The sequence below is a fragment of the Sylvia atricapilla genome, chromosome 1, assembly GCF_009819655.1.
Source record: "Sylvia atricapilla isolate bSylAtr1 chromosome 1, bSylAtr1.pri, whole genome shotgun sequence".
Lineage (NCBI taxonomy): Eukaryota > Metazoa > Chordata > Aves > Passeriformes > Sylviidae > Sylvia > Sylvia atricapilla.
The window spans coordinates 52,579,867-52,595,859 of record NC_089140.1 but is presented as its reverse complement, the minus strand read 5'-3'; the positions used below and the strand labels follow the sequence as shown (position 1 = coordinate 52,595,859).

At 45.2% G+C, this 15,993-nt stretch overlaps 2 protein-coding genes across 2 annotated transcripts in view; one reads left to right on the top strand and one right to left on the bottom strand.

Moving 5' to 3' along the window:
• Positions 1–2,969: 2,969 nt before the first annotated feature.
• LOC136369424 (inositol 1,4,5-trisphosphate receptor-interacting protein-like 1) lies at positions 2,970–4,912 on the bottom strand. The gene is given in 4 exon segments (XM_066332649.1): positions 2,970–4,525; positions 4,528–4,606; positions 4,608–4,649; positions 4,778–4,912. Coding segments are annotated over 4 exon segments (1,812 nt in total).
• Positions 4,913–9,312: 4,400 nt separating this feature from the next.
• Positions 9,313–15,993, top strand: part of BLVRA (biliverdin reductase A) — a 30,755-nt gene continuing 24,074 nt past the window's right edge. The window contains exon 1 of the mRNA XM_066322681.1: positions 9,313–9,527. The gene's annotated coding sequence lies outside the window, so the exon portion shown is untranslated. The remainder of the gene's footprint in view (positions 9,528–15,993) is intronic.

The following is a 15,993-nucleotide window of genomic DNA, read 5'->3' as shown; positions in this document are numbered from 1 at the left end:
ACGAATCATACCTATTTATTACATATCCAACCTAAACTACCCCTGATACGACTCCAGGCCAGTCCCTCGGGTCCGGTCATGTCCTGGGTTGTACTTTAGGATGTATTCTATCACCATCTTCAGTTAATGGCCCATCAATGCCTTGTGCATGACTCATAGGTGACTCCCTCCGGGAGCTATCTCTCTTTAATGGGCCATCAAGGACCCCTGTATAACTCATCATCCCATTGTGAGATGCTCCACCCAGGGGGAGGAGCCAAGCATTCTCACCTGGATATAAACTGGGATTTGGGACAGTGCAGGCAGCCCTTACCCACTGGATTCTCAGAGGACTGGAGCTACCAGACCTTTCTACGAGATCGCTGCTTCCATCACCCTGATCTGGTTGTATTCTGACTCTGTCAGTGGTTTTTCTTTTTGTATTGTTGCCTTTTTTTTTTTTCCCTTTTCTTCTCATTAAATTGTATTTCTGACTTAGAGCCTCTCACTTGGTTTGTTTTCAAACCACAACAGGTCACCAGAGAAAAGAGAGCAGTGCCTGCCCCTCCTCTTCCCTGCACGAGGAAATTGAGGACTCTGAGATCTCCCCTCAGTCTCCTCCAGGTTGGACAGACCAAGTAACCTCAGCAGCTCCTTCATGGCCCCTTGACATCTTGGTTGTGTGTCCCACATCTCGTGACGCCATTTTGTCCTTCGGACACTCTTTAACACCTTAATATCTCTCTTAGATTGTGGTATCAGGTCATGACACCGCCGGGGCTGCCTATGATTCAAGCAGCATTTTCCGAGGGTCCCTCTTCTCAGTGGCAGGCTTGAGGGTTTCCTTGGTCTGTGCCTCACTGGAGGTGCCAGATGTCCCACAGCCATGGCCTGTGTCGTGGGAAGCCTGTGAAGAGACAGGTGCTGTCCCCAGCCAGCACTGCTGCTGGCTTCCCCACAACCCACATCCCCTCAGCTCCATGCTGGTCATCCAGGCCCCACCTGAGCATACTGCCAGGGATCCCACTCTCTTCTGTGGTGCTTAAATATTATTTTTTCCAGCATGAGGGACACTATGGAAACACTCGTGTGCAGTCAAATAAAATTGAAATAAACAACAGTGTCTGTCCAGCCAGCAATCCCCAGAGAAATTTCTGGATCTAATCTGGCCATCTGATTCCACACAGTGATATTAATATTTCATTTCATCACTGCTGTCTTTAGCTCATCTTCTTCGTTCCAGTTTTACCCCTCTGCATTGTTCCGTGTAAGCTAGTGTCCCTGTTGGAGTTTATTTAAGTAAGCTGTCCAGCTCTGCTGAGCCTGAGCTCAGCGCTCAGGCTGTGGCATTTGTAAAGTGCATGTGTTAGCAGTGCTGAATTACACGATCCCAAGCCTTGGCTCTCGGTTTTGATCCATCTGAACTGAAATGATGAATGTATCAATAAAGTCAGAGTGTGTTCTGCTGCTGTTCCTTAGTGCATCCTACCTGCTTTGCTATTTATTGTATGTGCTTCCTCACAGAGTTGAGTTGGGCACTATTCTCAGGGCTGTCGCCAGGCCAGTTTGTTCTGTTTTCCAGGCAGCTTCCAGCTTCTTATTTATACCTTTTGCCTTCCTATTGTGATTTAGAGGAATACTATCTGGTATTTCATTCTCCAAAATGAAGCTGTTTCTTCCAATGGCATGCTTCTTAGCAGGTTCCAGTCACCTTCTGCTACCAGGAGCTGATGACATTATTACATCGCTTCCTTGCTGCTGACCAAAAAAATCAAAAAGTGAGAGGTTTCTACACTGTAGCTGAATTAATTAATATATCTGCTTGCTAGGACTTGTAGCCCTGCTGGAATTGTGGCAGGTGAGAGTAGGGAGAAATACAGGATGGAAAGACAGTTGGCAGAACAAAAGGACATGCAGATATGACCAAAAAAGAGACAATGAGAAAGAGAGAACAAAAAAGGAGTGAATGGCCCAGACTCTTCTTACCCTCCTAAGGAGCCCTGTTAAGAGACTCTTTTGTATGCAAAGCTGCAGGGTCTTTTTAAATCTTTCTCTCATCCTCCCTTTCCGCTGCTGTCCCTTCTTTGTGGAAATCAGTTGCCTTTACTTTCAGGGTGGTCTGACGCCCACATATCTAATTACTCTCTGAAAAATCTATTTCATGCATGTGGTAAATGTAATGGATAAATTCGTGTATCAAAGACTTAGTCTATTAAAAAGCTACTCCAGAGCATCTCCAAGATTCCAAGACCTGTGGTGCAAGCTGCAAAACCACAACATTTGCAACAGAAATGACATAGCCGGACTGGAGATGGCCCCTTCATCAAGGATGGGCCTCCACTTCACAGCTGCTCGACATCTGATATCAATCTTGATAGGGGATTCGGAGGATGATCAAATCAGCACCCCAAAGGTGAGATCCGGGAAGACTATCAACGTCTTTTCATACTTATGGGAACCCCTTTCAAGACATTGCGTGGAAATAAAGAGATACATGAATATTTGAACTTTCCATGGACTTAGCCTCAGGACAAATAAACTGTACAAAAACCTTACACCAAGACCCAGTGTGTGTGGTTGAGGTTGGACGGTACCGTTGTTGCTGTCACTCTGCCCACCCAGCATTCGATCGATGTTGTCCGAATTTGTTGTGGCTTTTTAATTTGGTCTTTTGTTTTAATTTGCTAAATAAATTCTGTTAATTTGAATTGGCTTCTTATAATTTATAACAAAGGACAATTTAGGCTGGATGTTAGGAAAAAGTTTTTTTTACTGAAAGGGTAATAAGGTACTGGGATCGTCTGCCCGGGGGCGGGGGGTGCTGATGGAGTCACCGTCCCTGGATGTGTTAAAAAAAGATTGAATATGGCATTATTTGTCATGGTTTAGCTGAGGTGGTGTTAGGGCACAGGTTGGACCCCATGATCTGGAAGGTCACTTCCAGCCTAGCGGTTCTGTGATTCTCTGATTCTGTGACCCTCTGAGCCCCGCTAACAGTGGCCATAGGCCAGCACTCTTGCCAGGCGTTGGCGCAGATCAAGGTAGGCTTGCATCGCCCGAGAGTGGGCGGCCGGATCTTGCAGCAGGCAGTGGAAGAGGTTGGGTGGCCTAGCCCTTCGTATATCGGGAGGCAACCTGATCTCCTGCGGAAGGCTCTGGTTGCCCACAATAAAATGGTCCAGGCGTTTCTCTTCCAGAGATAAGCGCAGCTGCTCCAAGATATCCGACAGCTGAAGCAGGAAGTATTTACTGTGCCAGTGTGACGCTGGTAGGGTGTGCAGCAGGCGCATGACAACGGTCTTGATGGCATGGGTGGAAAACTCCTTGTGCACAAGAACGCCAGTAAGGAGCTGCAGGCATTTGAGGTGCGAGCTGTCCTGGGGGGCCTGCCTGGCCATGTGCCGGAAGAACCTGGTCTCAGCCACGGTGTAGGTCTCAGGCCACATCGTGCCTGGGGTGTGGGCCCCTCGAGACCGGCTGCTGATAAAGATGTCTGAGCCGTGTCGCCGCACCCCAAACAGCACCCTAACCTGGAAGCTTTCTTGGTTGTTGGTCAGCCTGAGGTTGCAGGAGCGTTTGGAGGGCAGCAGCGCTAAATTCCAGCTGCGTGACTGGGGCAAACGCCGCCAGCTTGCTCTTACCAGAGCGCAGAACCAGCGGACAGTTTTCTTCACATCAAGGTAGGAGCCAGTGCACAGCGTGTCTAGGAGGTTGAGCTGCCCAGTCACCCTCCTAACCATGTCAGGGTGGTGCAGGAAGCACAGCAGGTACGCGCCCTGCTGCTCCCTCGGGCAGCGGCACTCCAGGTTTACAAGGACACGGAAGTTCCTGCCAGGCCTCTGCTGGTCAGTGTCAGGCTCCAGGTAGAAGATGTGGCCTAGGGGAGGAGTCAGGGGTATGAGCACACGGTACACAACTTCCTCCTCTTTGGCAGTCCAACCTTCGAAGGCACTGCCAAAACCAATGGCTTGTTGCAGCACCGGGTAGAAAGTCCGACCCAAGGCGTGCCTGAGGACAGATGTGAAGTTGTCCACTAGGGCCATTGTCCTGTTGCAACCTGCCTGCAGATCTTGTACAGGCCACTGTATGCGCTCCTCTAGAAGCCATCTCAGGTCATATGCCCATGTCTCGTCCTCTTCCTCTTCCTCCTTCTCCTTTTCCTTCTCCTCTTCACCACTGATCTCTGCCTCATGGCTTCTTTTCCTCCACACAAACCATACGGCCAAGAGAAGAACCGAGAGCCCAGCAAATGCTCTTGCATTTGCTCTTGCAACCTGCCAGGGCTGCAAGTCAGACCAGTGCAGGTCTCCCCAGGATATACCACTCCGCACCAGGGTGAGCTGCTCCACCTCGCGCTCCAGCCGAATTCTCTCCCGCTCCTGGAGCTTTGCACGCAGTTCCATGTGCAGACACGTCACCTCATCCAAACCATCCCCCACGGGCTTGGAGTACTGGACTGCATTTTGCAAGAGCAAGAACCACAAAACCCAGGAATTCATGGTCTGCAGGAGGATGGAGAGAAGGCCTTGAGGGGGCCAGGGAGGAGGCAGCTGGCAGTGGGGGCAGCAGGGACGGGAATCCCAGGGATCTGGGGGTAGGAAGGACAGGGCCTCAGACAGCTGGGGGTGGGGCAGGAAGGCATATCCCACTGCTCCAGCAGCAGCAGCATCCTACCCTGGCCAAGGCTGTGCCATGAGGGGCTGTCCCTGCATGCACAGGGAGAACCCAGCCCTGGGTGCAGCATTTGTGCCCCCAGCCCTTGTCCTCAGCATGGCCTGCCCCCCACGTGTGCACTCACCGCTTGCCCAAGCAACACAGAGCCAGTGTTACCTGCTGGGGCCTTTTCTAGCTGCCCCCATTGTGACACGTCCCCCGTGATGTCACAGGTGCCACAGTGCATCACAACCCAACCAACTCCACTCTTTGTCCCCATCCCAGCTCAGCCACTCAGAGTGGCCCTGGTGTACTGGTTAAGGCTGCTTTAGAGTGAATTGTCTTCAAAGAACTTCCCTTGGTCTTTCTTTTGTCTTTGTTATCAGCTGCCTACATTGGCAATCTCATAGCTCTCCAAGGCACCCTTGGGGATGGTTGAGTCTCAGCCTTGACTCCACACTGGTTGAGCTACACTTAAATCTCTGCATCATCCAGGTTGAAAAAGTCCCTGAAGTTCAGCTGCAAACTTATGCCACTTGCACATGTCTTTCAGACCTCTCTGAGGGTGGTGACTCAGCCATTGCCCTAGGCAGCCTGTTCCCAAGCTTGATATCCTTTTTGTTGAAGGAATAGCTCCTAGAGATATAATCCAAGCCTCCTGTGGTGCAGCTTGAGGTCTTTTCCTCTGGTCATACTGTTTCTTCCCTGGGCTAACATGGGCCCCTCACTTAGCTACAACCTCCCTTCAGGGACCATCTGCATCATTTCAGGTGCGGATGGTTGGGCTGTGAAACCAGCTCCTCCCAGAGGAGAGAAAGGTGCTGCTTTTACACTGTGGTTCCTGTGATCCAGTGGGACAAAATGGGTTGTTGGTGGTGAGCAGAAGAGTTTCAGGCTGCCAGGAAGCATTTCCATGTGAGAAGAGCCTTTCTGCCAAGTACCTCAACTGAGGGAATCCATCTCCTTCCAAGCAGAAGGAAAAATCAGAACTCTCCTTGTAGAAAATGTGGAGGTTTAGACTGAAAGTCAGTGCCGGAATGTGCCAGGATATCCACATGGATTTTGCTAACCTGCAAGGGCAGACAGTGAAGGCAGGATCCTGGCAGCCAAGAAATGCCCTCTTGCCCTGGAGCCTTCCATGGCCCTGGCAGCACAAGTGAGAGCTCTTCCTCGGCCTTTGCCTGTAGCAAGCCCCCGGTTTGGGCAAAGCCTGAATTTCCCTGAGAAAGCAGCTCACATTTGCAATGGCCACCCTGAAGGATGCCAGAGGACAGAAAAGTTCAACAGGGTGCTAGCGCAATATAGCCTAGGCTACGGCTTCCTGCCCTTGTATCTTTGGAGCCTTGGAGGGGAAGGCTGCATGGCTTGGGGTGACTTTCACCAGCTCTCCCACTAACAGCCCCAGGCATTCCAAGGCTGTTTGGTCTCAGCCCAGGCGAGAGCAGAAAGAAGCCCTCACCTGGCTTCATAAGACCCCTGAGATGAGTTAAGACAATGAGTGTGCAGAGAAAAGGCTATCTGCACTGCACAGCAGCTTCTTGCTGCCATAAATCACAGAAAATTTATATACTAAAGTCATGGTTTGGAGGATGCATTGTGGGTTTTTTGGAGCCTTGTCCTCCACAGGAAAACCTGTGGCATTTTCCATGTTGCACATCTGGTTTTGAATTATCCACTCTCAGTGCTACCTAGATTGAACTCAAAATTATGCCTTTGACCCTCCCTTTTCTCTGTTATGATATGTGATTTCATGGAGTTGATGGGTGGCTCCATTTCTCTTTTCTTACCTCGTGCTCAGGAGCTGGGAGAGATGCTGATTTCCCTCCCCTGCCCCAGCTTGACCCTAAAAGGTTTCTGCAGCATGGTAAGGTGACAAGTTGCCAGTGGCTCAACTGCCAGCAGCAGTGGCAGAGCCCAAATCTCCTTCCACCACTGCAGGTACCACTCCCCACCCCCTATCTTGATCAGGTCTGGAGCTCTTTGAAGTGTTGGGGTTTTTTTATCTAGCTGCCTGAATAAATAGACAATCCTATGGCAGAGGGAGCTTGAGGCTGTAATTTAGGGATCAAACAGCAGGTAGGGACAGGACTGGTTTAAGCTAGCTTAACTAAAGGTAAGAGGAAAGAGGCAGTTGTGCTGTTTGATTTGGCTGTGTGTTGTGCCACTTCATTGGCTTTGGGATTTGATTCATTTGGAAAGAAGGTGGGGTTTTGTTTTGTTGTTGGTTTTGTTTGTTTATTTTTTGGTGTTTTGTTTTTGGCAAAATTAATTACGATGGTGAACAGGTCCCACATCCTGTAGATTGTGTGGCCGTACAAATAGGTGCGTGGTTACTGATTCCAAGGGCTCTAACTTACATCTGCCTCTAATCACTCCCATATGCATTCTTTCATATGTTCTGTTATGCATTATGGTTCCCGATTATGTGCTAATTGATTCATTACTTTGTGCTAAGCATACCATCACATGCTAGCCATTGACTGTCCCATATGTTGAACTTATGATGTATATGTTTAAATATTGTATCTCATGGTCTGCCAATCCTCCTTTATGTAATAGCACACATATGTTGAAGACCTTCAGACTTTAAAATTCCTGCTCATTAGTTTTGTGTATGATTTTTCAGTTACTTTTTAGAACTCCTCCTTATTTCAGTTGTGTAACAACTGTAATTAAAGCTGCTGAGGCATTAGTGCTTTAGCCTATGGTAATACAATGTGTTTGAGAGGGGATGGAAAGAATTTTGAAACACCATATAACTTATTTGAAACAACCATCATAGTAATGTCATCATGAATCCTATGTGCTGTTGAAGTTATGTTAGACCACAGAAGTTTTGCAATAGTTAAAACTTTATAACTGGCTCAGAAAATGTGACTCTGGGAAACAAAATATTGCTGGGAGGAGGTCACGTTCCTGTAATCTTTCTGATGAGGAAGTTCACAGGTCAACAATGAGAAAATATGGAAAGAAGGGTGTGTCACTCTCAAAATCCCAACCGGCAAAATTTTAGAATAAAGAATTTTAAAGAATCCAGAAATGCACTGGATTTTTAATTTCTATAGGAAGAAGATGGGCATCTTTTAGTATGACTACTTTACACAGCACGCTCCAAGGTTTACCAGAAACACGCTGACTTGAGCACACTTGTGTGTGAAGCAAAGAAAGGTTCTCCATAGGTATTTCTACAATATGTTTGAGCTGACAGGGTACAGAATTCTATCCTTTGTACCTGTAGTCCCAATGTAATGCAGTTTTAGGTTCTACAGTATGAATGCCCACCATCAGCATGGTGTATTGAATTCAGAATTCAGACCAGCCTCATTTCATACATTGTTCATTGCAGGAACTACTGGCCTGGGAGATAATAGCTGTAACCTCACAGGCTTTTATCTTCCAAGCCCCAAAAGGAGCAGTTGGAAGTCCTGTTGCATGTAGATAAGAAATGGCAAGTAAAGAGGCTTGGGAGTAAGATCTGGATAAAAGGTATCTCTCCTAGAAAGAGCTAGTGCTTATGCACAGTATGTGGTCTGCCAGGAGCAATCCCAGTAGAAAAGGAGGCAAATAGTCTTGAGTTAGAACTTCGAACACCTGGCCTGGGCTGTCCTCGCAGCTGCTCTCCACATGTCTCCTGCTTGGGCAAAGCCAGGCACAGAGTGGTTTCTTTCCCACTTGGCAGTCTTGAAACTCCCAATTTCCTGAGCACGGATCGATCCTGTAAGGTAAACCCTACTCTGCAGCTGGGCAGACACAAGCACTGATGATGTAGCAGCGTCTGCAGACATTACACGAGTGGGCTCTGGGAGTGCCTGGCTGGGGTTGTTGCCCCTAACATGGGCTCCTTACCTGATGCGCAATGCCACCACACACAGAGGAGAGGAATCTCTATTTCTTTATTCTAGTTTGTGCAAAGTAAGGAGTTGGGTGGTAACTCCAAAATGCTAGCTCCCTAATCATCAAAACTTTACATTATTTATACGTTTTAGCCAACGAAGTATCAGTATCCATTGGCTAAAAGTTGCATGGTTCTCATTAATTAGTGTTGTATCTTCTTAGCTCAGTTTGTCCGGAACATGCTGATAAAAACAAGGTTGTAGGCTCAATCCTCATATGGGTCATTCACTTCAGAATTGGATATCTTGATCCTTGTAGGTCCCTTCCAACTCCAATTTTCTGTAATTCTAATGGTAAAGTGATTCTCTCTATAGTCCCAATGTAATAATTAACCTACGTTAATTATTCCACATGTTCAGTCTCCTCCTCCTCTTGAGTCAGTGGGTTTCTAGACTTCATGGGCTGGGAGTCAGTGTTTTCACTGCTCCCCCTGCCAGAATCCCCTTTCACCCAGTTGGCACTTTAGACTGATGTGTCGCCCCTGTTTATTCCTCCTTCTGGCCCTGTCTTGGGAGTTCTGCCAAGCATTCTTGCGGTCTGTGTGTTCAGCATTCCATTGGGACTGATTTCAATGTATCTATAATCCTAAATTCCTTTTTCCCTATACTTTGGCAGCTTAAGTGTATAAACAGGGTTTATTGATAGGTAGTTTATCACTTTGCAAACCCTACATCAGAGGGGCCACTGACCTTAACCGGGGGGTGGGGGTCGTGCCCTGGGGAGGGACCAGCCCCTCGCCAGCCCCTCTCCAGCCACATTGGGGTTTCTGGGTGTTTCCCGGGTACAACCTGCCAGCCCCAGCGCCTGCACCAGCCGCCTGTGGCCTCGGCCCGCCCCTGCAGCGCCGTATTGGACTGCCGGCCGAGGGGGTGTCGCCGCCGCCACAGCGGCCGGGCGTGCGGGCGGTGACACGCCGCGGCTGCGGCGCGTTGTGTAAGGAGGAGCTGCCGGGAGGAAGGAGAATTAAACGGCACCGCGTTTCTCCTGTGTGAGCTGAAGAGGTTAGTGGCTCTTACTTAATCCCTGCTAGCTGTAATTAGGATTTGGAAGCAGGCTTTTCGTTTTCTGTTCTTCGCCTCCCCGGAGGTTTGCTCGTCACCGGCGTTTCCCCCTGGGTTGTGGAGGACTGGGGGAGCCGTGCGAGTCACGTTGTCCTAAGTGCTCAAAAGATACCCTCCACCAAAGGGGACGGGCCGCCATCTGGGCAGGGGGAAGCAGAGAGAAAGGAAAAAGGGGAAATGCCCTTGGTTTGGAATAATGTCTGGTAATAATGCGAAGCAGGGTACTAGCCTGCAAATGATGTGGAAATAGGCAAGGAGCATCTTGGAGTGGCCAGGGCACTGCATGGTGAGAGCGTGGGAGGTCATGTAAAACCTTTCCTACAAAGTGGACCGCTTTTTTAACGGTGCTGAGCTTCCTTCCAATCCTGTGAAAATCTATGTTTACTGTGGCTATTTGCTGCTCCCTTTTGAAACACCAAGCAGGCTGTACCTCTCTTTACCCATATGTAGAGTGAGAGTATTTTCCTTTTGTAATGGGACGTGGTGGGGCCATATTTCAGGTAGCTTTTGGTGGGAGAAAGGTGATGCTTATGTTCTCAGATACGGTACAGGATCCATGTATAAAACACATAACTGCTTTATGTTCTGTCACAGCTATCGCTTACCTCTAGGTTAAAAAAGGAAAAAGATGCATCAAGACTCAGTCTAGACACAGTGAAAAGACAAGCTCAGCCTTTATATAACTCCTGGCATCTTGCTGATATTTTGTTCTGGAGCTTCTTTAAAAAACCCCAAACAGCCAGTATTAAGGCAACAGTTTAATGAACGGATTTTTTGTTAAACCATTTTTTTCCGATTCCTTGCATTGATTTGCTAAAATAATTTTTGTGCAATAAAGATAGTTTTTCAGCTGTTGGATCTGCGGTTACAGATGTGAACACAGAATTACATTGTGCCAAAAATCAGTGGCCTAGTGTTTGAACATATTTGTGTCAATAAATGAGAAAATGAAGATAAATATGTTTCAATAATGTAAGTCCAACTTGAACTTTAATCTTCATAACATACAGAGCATCGGGTTAATATTTAAAATTATTTTCAGCATATGTAAGAGCTTTAATTAGTCTTATTAAAAACGGTCACAAGCAGTTTATACACCTTAGAAAATAATTATTAATTAAATTATAATAAAATAATATAATAACAGTTGATAATAGAATACTTTAAAATTTCTTACATTTGGATCAGGAAACTTCCCATATTCCAGAGTGATGATTTTTCTGGATTCCTCTTCCTGGGTTTACATCCACATGGTCAAGAAACTTTTGTTCTGATTCAAATCTCTCCCTTTCTTCAAAGAGTGAACTGAATTACCTGGAGCTTAATTCAATGAAGTGTGGTTTGTGTTATTCTTAAAAGCCTGGCAGGGCTTATTTTGTAGAGCGAAAAAAGAGACTCAACCTTTGTATTTTTTTAACTGCTTATTTGTACCGTCCTCATTATTTTCCCAGTTGTGCTAACTGGATGTTTCACCACCCATTTCTCACCCCCCAAACCAAATGAGTCAAAAAGACCACCACAGTCAGCTCTAAGCAACTTCATTTTAAATGTCAAACAGCAGACTTGGCTTTTTTTGTCAAGAAAAATATCTGCTGTGTCCACAGACTTTGAAAACTAAGGGCAGTGAATGAGAACAGGACCACTTTGCTTGCTGCACTAAAAATTTTGACATGGAGGCCTTGTCAAAACAAGGGAAGATAAATGGATAAATTAACTGTCCAGATTTCAAATTAAAATGGGACTCAGTTTCCATCCTACACTATGGTGTCAGGGCTTCACTAAGATGGAGGACTGGAGCGCACATTGGCATTTTTGCTTTTTAATGATGACTCTAAAGTCACCTGAGTTACACCCATCTTGTAGAGGGAATATTGTACTCTGTGTTGTGCAGATTAGTTGTAGGAGGCTTCAGAGGGTGTTTGTGGTCTTTACCACTACTGTGGTCCATTGAACCTCTCTCTGCCCTGCCATCCTAGGCTAGGTAAGCAGAGTCAGGCAGCAGGAGGTAAAAATAAACAAAGTTGGGAAGAAGTGGCAAAACTAACAGTTTGGATGGATGTGGTAGTGGGAGAATAATGCCCTGAGGAAGGAGATCCTGTTTCATACAGCAGTGCAGCAACATCAACGTATGCAGGATTGTGGATAACTTTCACCTCAAATTTCAGGCAACCGTAGATCTTTCTGAAACTTGCAGGTAGTGCTCAGTGTGTTAAAGGAACTTACATGATGCTCATAATGCACCTTATTAAATGCGGTATTAGAAAGGTTTCTTCACTGAGTGGGGAAGCAATGGGGCTTAGGAAAGAAAAACAGTCCAAAAGCCAAGGCACTCTTGCAGTTTAATCCTGTAGTAAAAAAACCAAACACCCCCCTCCACCCGCAAATCAACAAAACCTCACTCTAGATGTATCCATGCCCTGTTGTAACTTAGCAGAACAAAGGTTGCTGAGGAGCTGGCCATGAACCTTGGCAAATGTCCCACGCCTGTAAAGCCGAAGTGTGGGACTTATATCTTAAAACTTTATAAAATGAGTGCAACTATAATAAAAAAATAAATTCATTTGACTTGTTTCCTCTCTGTTCTCTAAGCAAAAATAACTTTGCCTTCTTGTCTAAATGAACTTAAATATTCCTTTGACTAATGTTTGCTCAGACAGAAATCTACTCTGCTAATTAGAAAACATTGCAGCAAACCCACCTGGCTGGTAATGATATGCATTTGCTAATCCTGTTCCTCCACAGGAGCACAACCCACCACTTTAACGAGTGGAACAATTAGCATAAAATGAGTGTCATTTTTGTTTTCTTTTTTTTTCCTCTCAGCATAACTTTATTAACCAGTTAAAATGAGCCTGTTTGTGGCAGCTAATGTTCCTGTTATAGCAACTAACCTAAATGCTAAATTAAACATTAATTAAACAATACTTCACAACACTGGCCAGGCTAATAGAATAAGATCATCTCCCGGCTCAAGTAGTATTACCATGTTTATTAGTTTTCCCTCTCAGTGAAATGTGTAGGTACAAAGCCATCTTTATCATCTAGTCATTACCTCTGGTATGTGAATGAGAGGAGAGTAAAGCTGCCAGAAAGAGCATGTATTGTTGAATAATCCCCAAAGAACAGAAAGGAAGAAGTGGTACAGGATGTGAGGGGTAAGTTGAGACCACAGTCATTCTAGTTAACACGTCATGGATGTTTCCTTGCTATGCGAGAAGCAGTAAAGCTTTGTGACCCTTTCTGCTGCTAGGGAAAGCAGCCCTTAGTCTTTTGCAGGCTCTGACACGGATTAGCAACAGACTGGTTAGTCTGTTATTTAGCAATGAACATAGACAGAGATCTCAGTGGCTTGCTCCTACTTGTCTGTAGAATAATTAGCTGATTTTTCTCAGGCATAGCACAGCTGTATCAGCTGAGAGTAGGATCAACATGTTGGTAGAGATCTCTCTGTGCTTAGTGTTTGGTCTTTGTGACAGAAGATACAAATATATCAAAGACTAAGGTGGGGGGGGGTTGTGGTTTGTTTATTTGTTTTGGTTTTCTTGTTGCCATTAAACCAGATTCATAACATTTGGATGGAGACAGCAAATTAACTCCTGGATTTTGTCTTCCTCTAAAGCTTTGATTCTTTAATGGTAAAAATCTGTAAAGGACTCAGATAATTAGAACTTGGATAAAGAGGAATTCTGTACTGTTGATAATTCACTGTTAAGTGGTGAGGGTATAAACCAGGGTGGTACACTCCTGGCATTGGAGGTCATCATGGGCCTTGTCTACTTTCATTCTTTTTCAGTGTTAGACAGAGATAGGCCTGGTTTTCATAAGTATTGAGTACTTGGATTTGCAGTCCTGGAGTGCAGTATCTGTTAAAAACAGTCCTGAGGCGTCTAAGAGGTCTCAGGTTCATCATCCAGAAGTCAGGATAATCAATCCCAGCAGTTATTGAATATGTTTGCCCTAGGAAATGTGGTTTTCATTTGGAATTTTTTAAAAAAGTCTATTTTACATTACTTATTCACTTGGAGAAGTGAAATAGCTATTCATTTATTTAGCCTGATACTTGCAAATTAAGATGTACTGCCTGTTCTTATATGCCTGGCATGTGAAATGAGACCTTAAGGCTGAGGGCTCTTGAATAAATATTTTCAAAATAAATAGGTCATTTGCCTGACTCTCCTTACTGTTTAGAAATAATAGTATTCTGCCATGTGTTTCCAACCAAGTCCTTCTTGATTAGGTCCTGGTGACAGTCTGACCTAGTGACATTCACAATATAGATACAATGAAGACATAGCAAAAGAACCATAAAATTAGCCGTATGATAATATAACCAGGGCTTCAAGTGGTTGGTCCTTTGTTTTAGGGTAGATAAGAGCTTCCTTTCTCCTCTTGCCCTGCAAGCAGAGAATGTGACCATGTAATTCTCTGGCTACTCTGAGCCCAGTTTTTCTGATAAAGCTTCATCAGAAAGGATACTGCTTTCTAGGACATAGCCTTAATTCCCTGGTATCTTTGAAGAAGGCCAAATTTTGCACCAGGGGAGATGTATGAGGCACCTTCTTCCCCCACCGCCCCCTTTTTTTTTTTTTTTTTTTTTTTTTTTGTCTGGGTTTTGGTTTTCTGGGGGTTGGTTGGTTGGTTTGGTTTTTGTTTGTGTGTGTTCATGTTCTCAGGCAGAGAGAGCACCTTTCAGAAACAGCTACTGCTGCATGTTACCCATCCCTGTCGCTTGGGTTGGCCACACCTTCCCACCATCAGATGGCCTGTAATATCAAAAACAAATTTTTCCTCTCTTTAGGGACAGGAGGGAAAGTCCTCCTACCCTAGGTGCTCTTAAGTTATCAACTCCCAAGGAAGCATGAAGGCACAACAACCCCAGAGCTCAAGTTTCTTTTGGTTAAATGACTGCTAAATGAGACATCAACTCTTCATCTTTTGCCCATGGGATCTCATACAGCTGTACTGAACAGATGGCCTTTTTCACCAAGAGAATCATTATGAGCAGGAAGAACTGATGCAGTTGCCAAGTCACTCTCCATCATATTTGAAGAGTCATGGCAATCCATGACTGGAAAAAGGGAAACATCACACTCCTAGCAGGGACGTTGGAATAGATGGTCTTTAAAGGTTCCTTTCAAGCCAAGCCATTCTGTTCTAAGAAAAAGAAGCGCAAAGTACATTCCTTTACTACCTGCTCATGATTATTATTTTTAACGTCCAGCTCCTACATGATCTTACTTTTGCTTATATGCCCATCTGGAATGAGCTTCCCTATTCCAAACTGCAGAACAAATCCATCAGGAGGAAAAGCCATCCAGCCTTACAGCAAGCGTGGTCAAATGGCTTGTGATCTGTAAGTTTGACTCAAGCTGTTGTTTGGCCACGCTATTACATTCTTTGCCCAACTCAGTTTCATCCTAAACAAAACCAGTGGATCTGAGGATGGGTTGTTGCAGACAGTTGTCATTCACATTTTCTGAACTGCTGAGGTTCCGCTTCTGCCTTTATGTGCTCGAGTGTGACCATGGGAGGGAGGAGCAGAGATTTAGAGCAGAGATCAGATGGCTAAGATGGGCATCTGTAAAACATCTGTAAGACAGCTTACAGATGCCCACCTGTATTGTTAGTGTTTATCATATTAATGTAAAGTACTTTGTGTTTTCCATTTCTAATGATAAATACATTTTGTGTTTAGAACTGGTTTTGTGGAGGGGCCACAGTCATGCCCGAGATGTGCGTGGCTTAAGTAATAAATATTAAGCTTACACTCTCCTTTCCTAGAACCTCAAAATGCTTTCTTGAGTTTAGTTAGCAGAATGTAAGGAGAGAAAAAGGGATTTAGACATTTTGAAAAGGAGCAGGGCTGAATAAAGTAATGAGCAAGGTTGCTGTGACATTTTAGAATTGCATTTATGTTACTGTTGGTAGCATAGGGTGGTGGTAGTTCGGTAAAACCACTCTCTTCTTTTCAGAACTCAGTGGCCTCTTTGGCTTTTTAAAGGAATGGTGCAGTTAAAGACATGAACTTGAGGTGGGGACAAAGCTCTTCTCTTACAAGAGTAACTGTTTCACCAAAATATTGTGGAAAAAATTGGATGGGTACAATCTAGTAAAATTGGGGGAAAAGAGAAAAATGTTTACATTATGTTTCAAATGGAAGCACTTATTCCTGGAAATCTTCTACTTCCATGATCCAGTTACTTTTCTGCCACTTTTAAAAGGTATATTTTCCTCTTCCAGTGCCCAGAATATTGTCTGCTCCTGAACCTTCGCAAATAACTGTTCTGTTTATTTCAAAATTAGGTGCTTGTGCAGATCTTGCCTATGATAGGATATTATCCATTTGTTCAGCCACAGTTGTTATAAAGTAATAGTCCACACTGGCAGATTTAGTCCACGTGTCGTA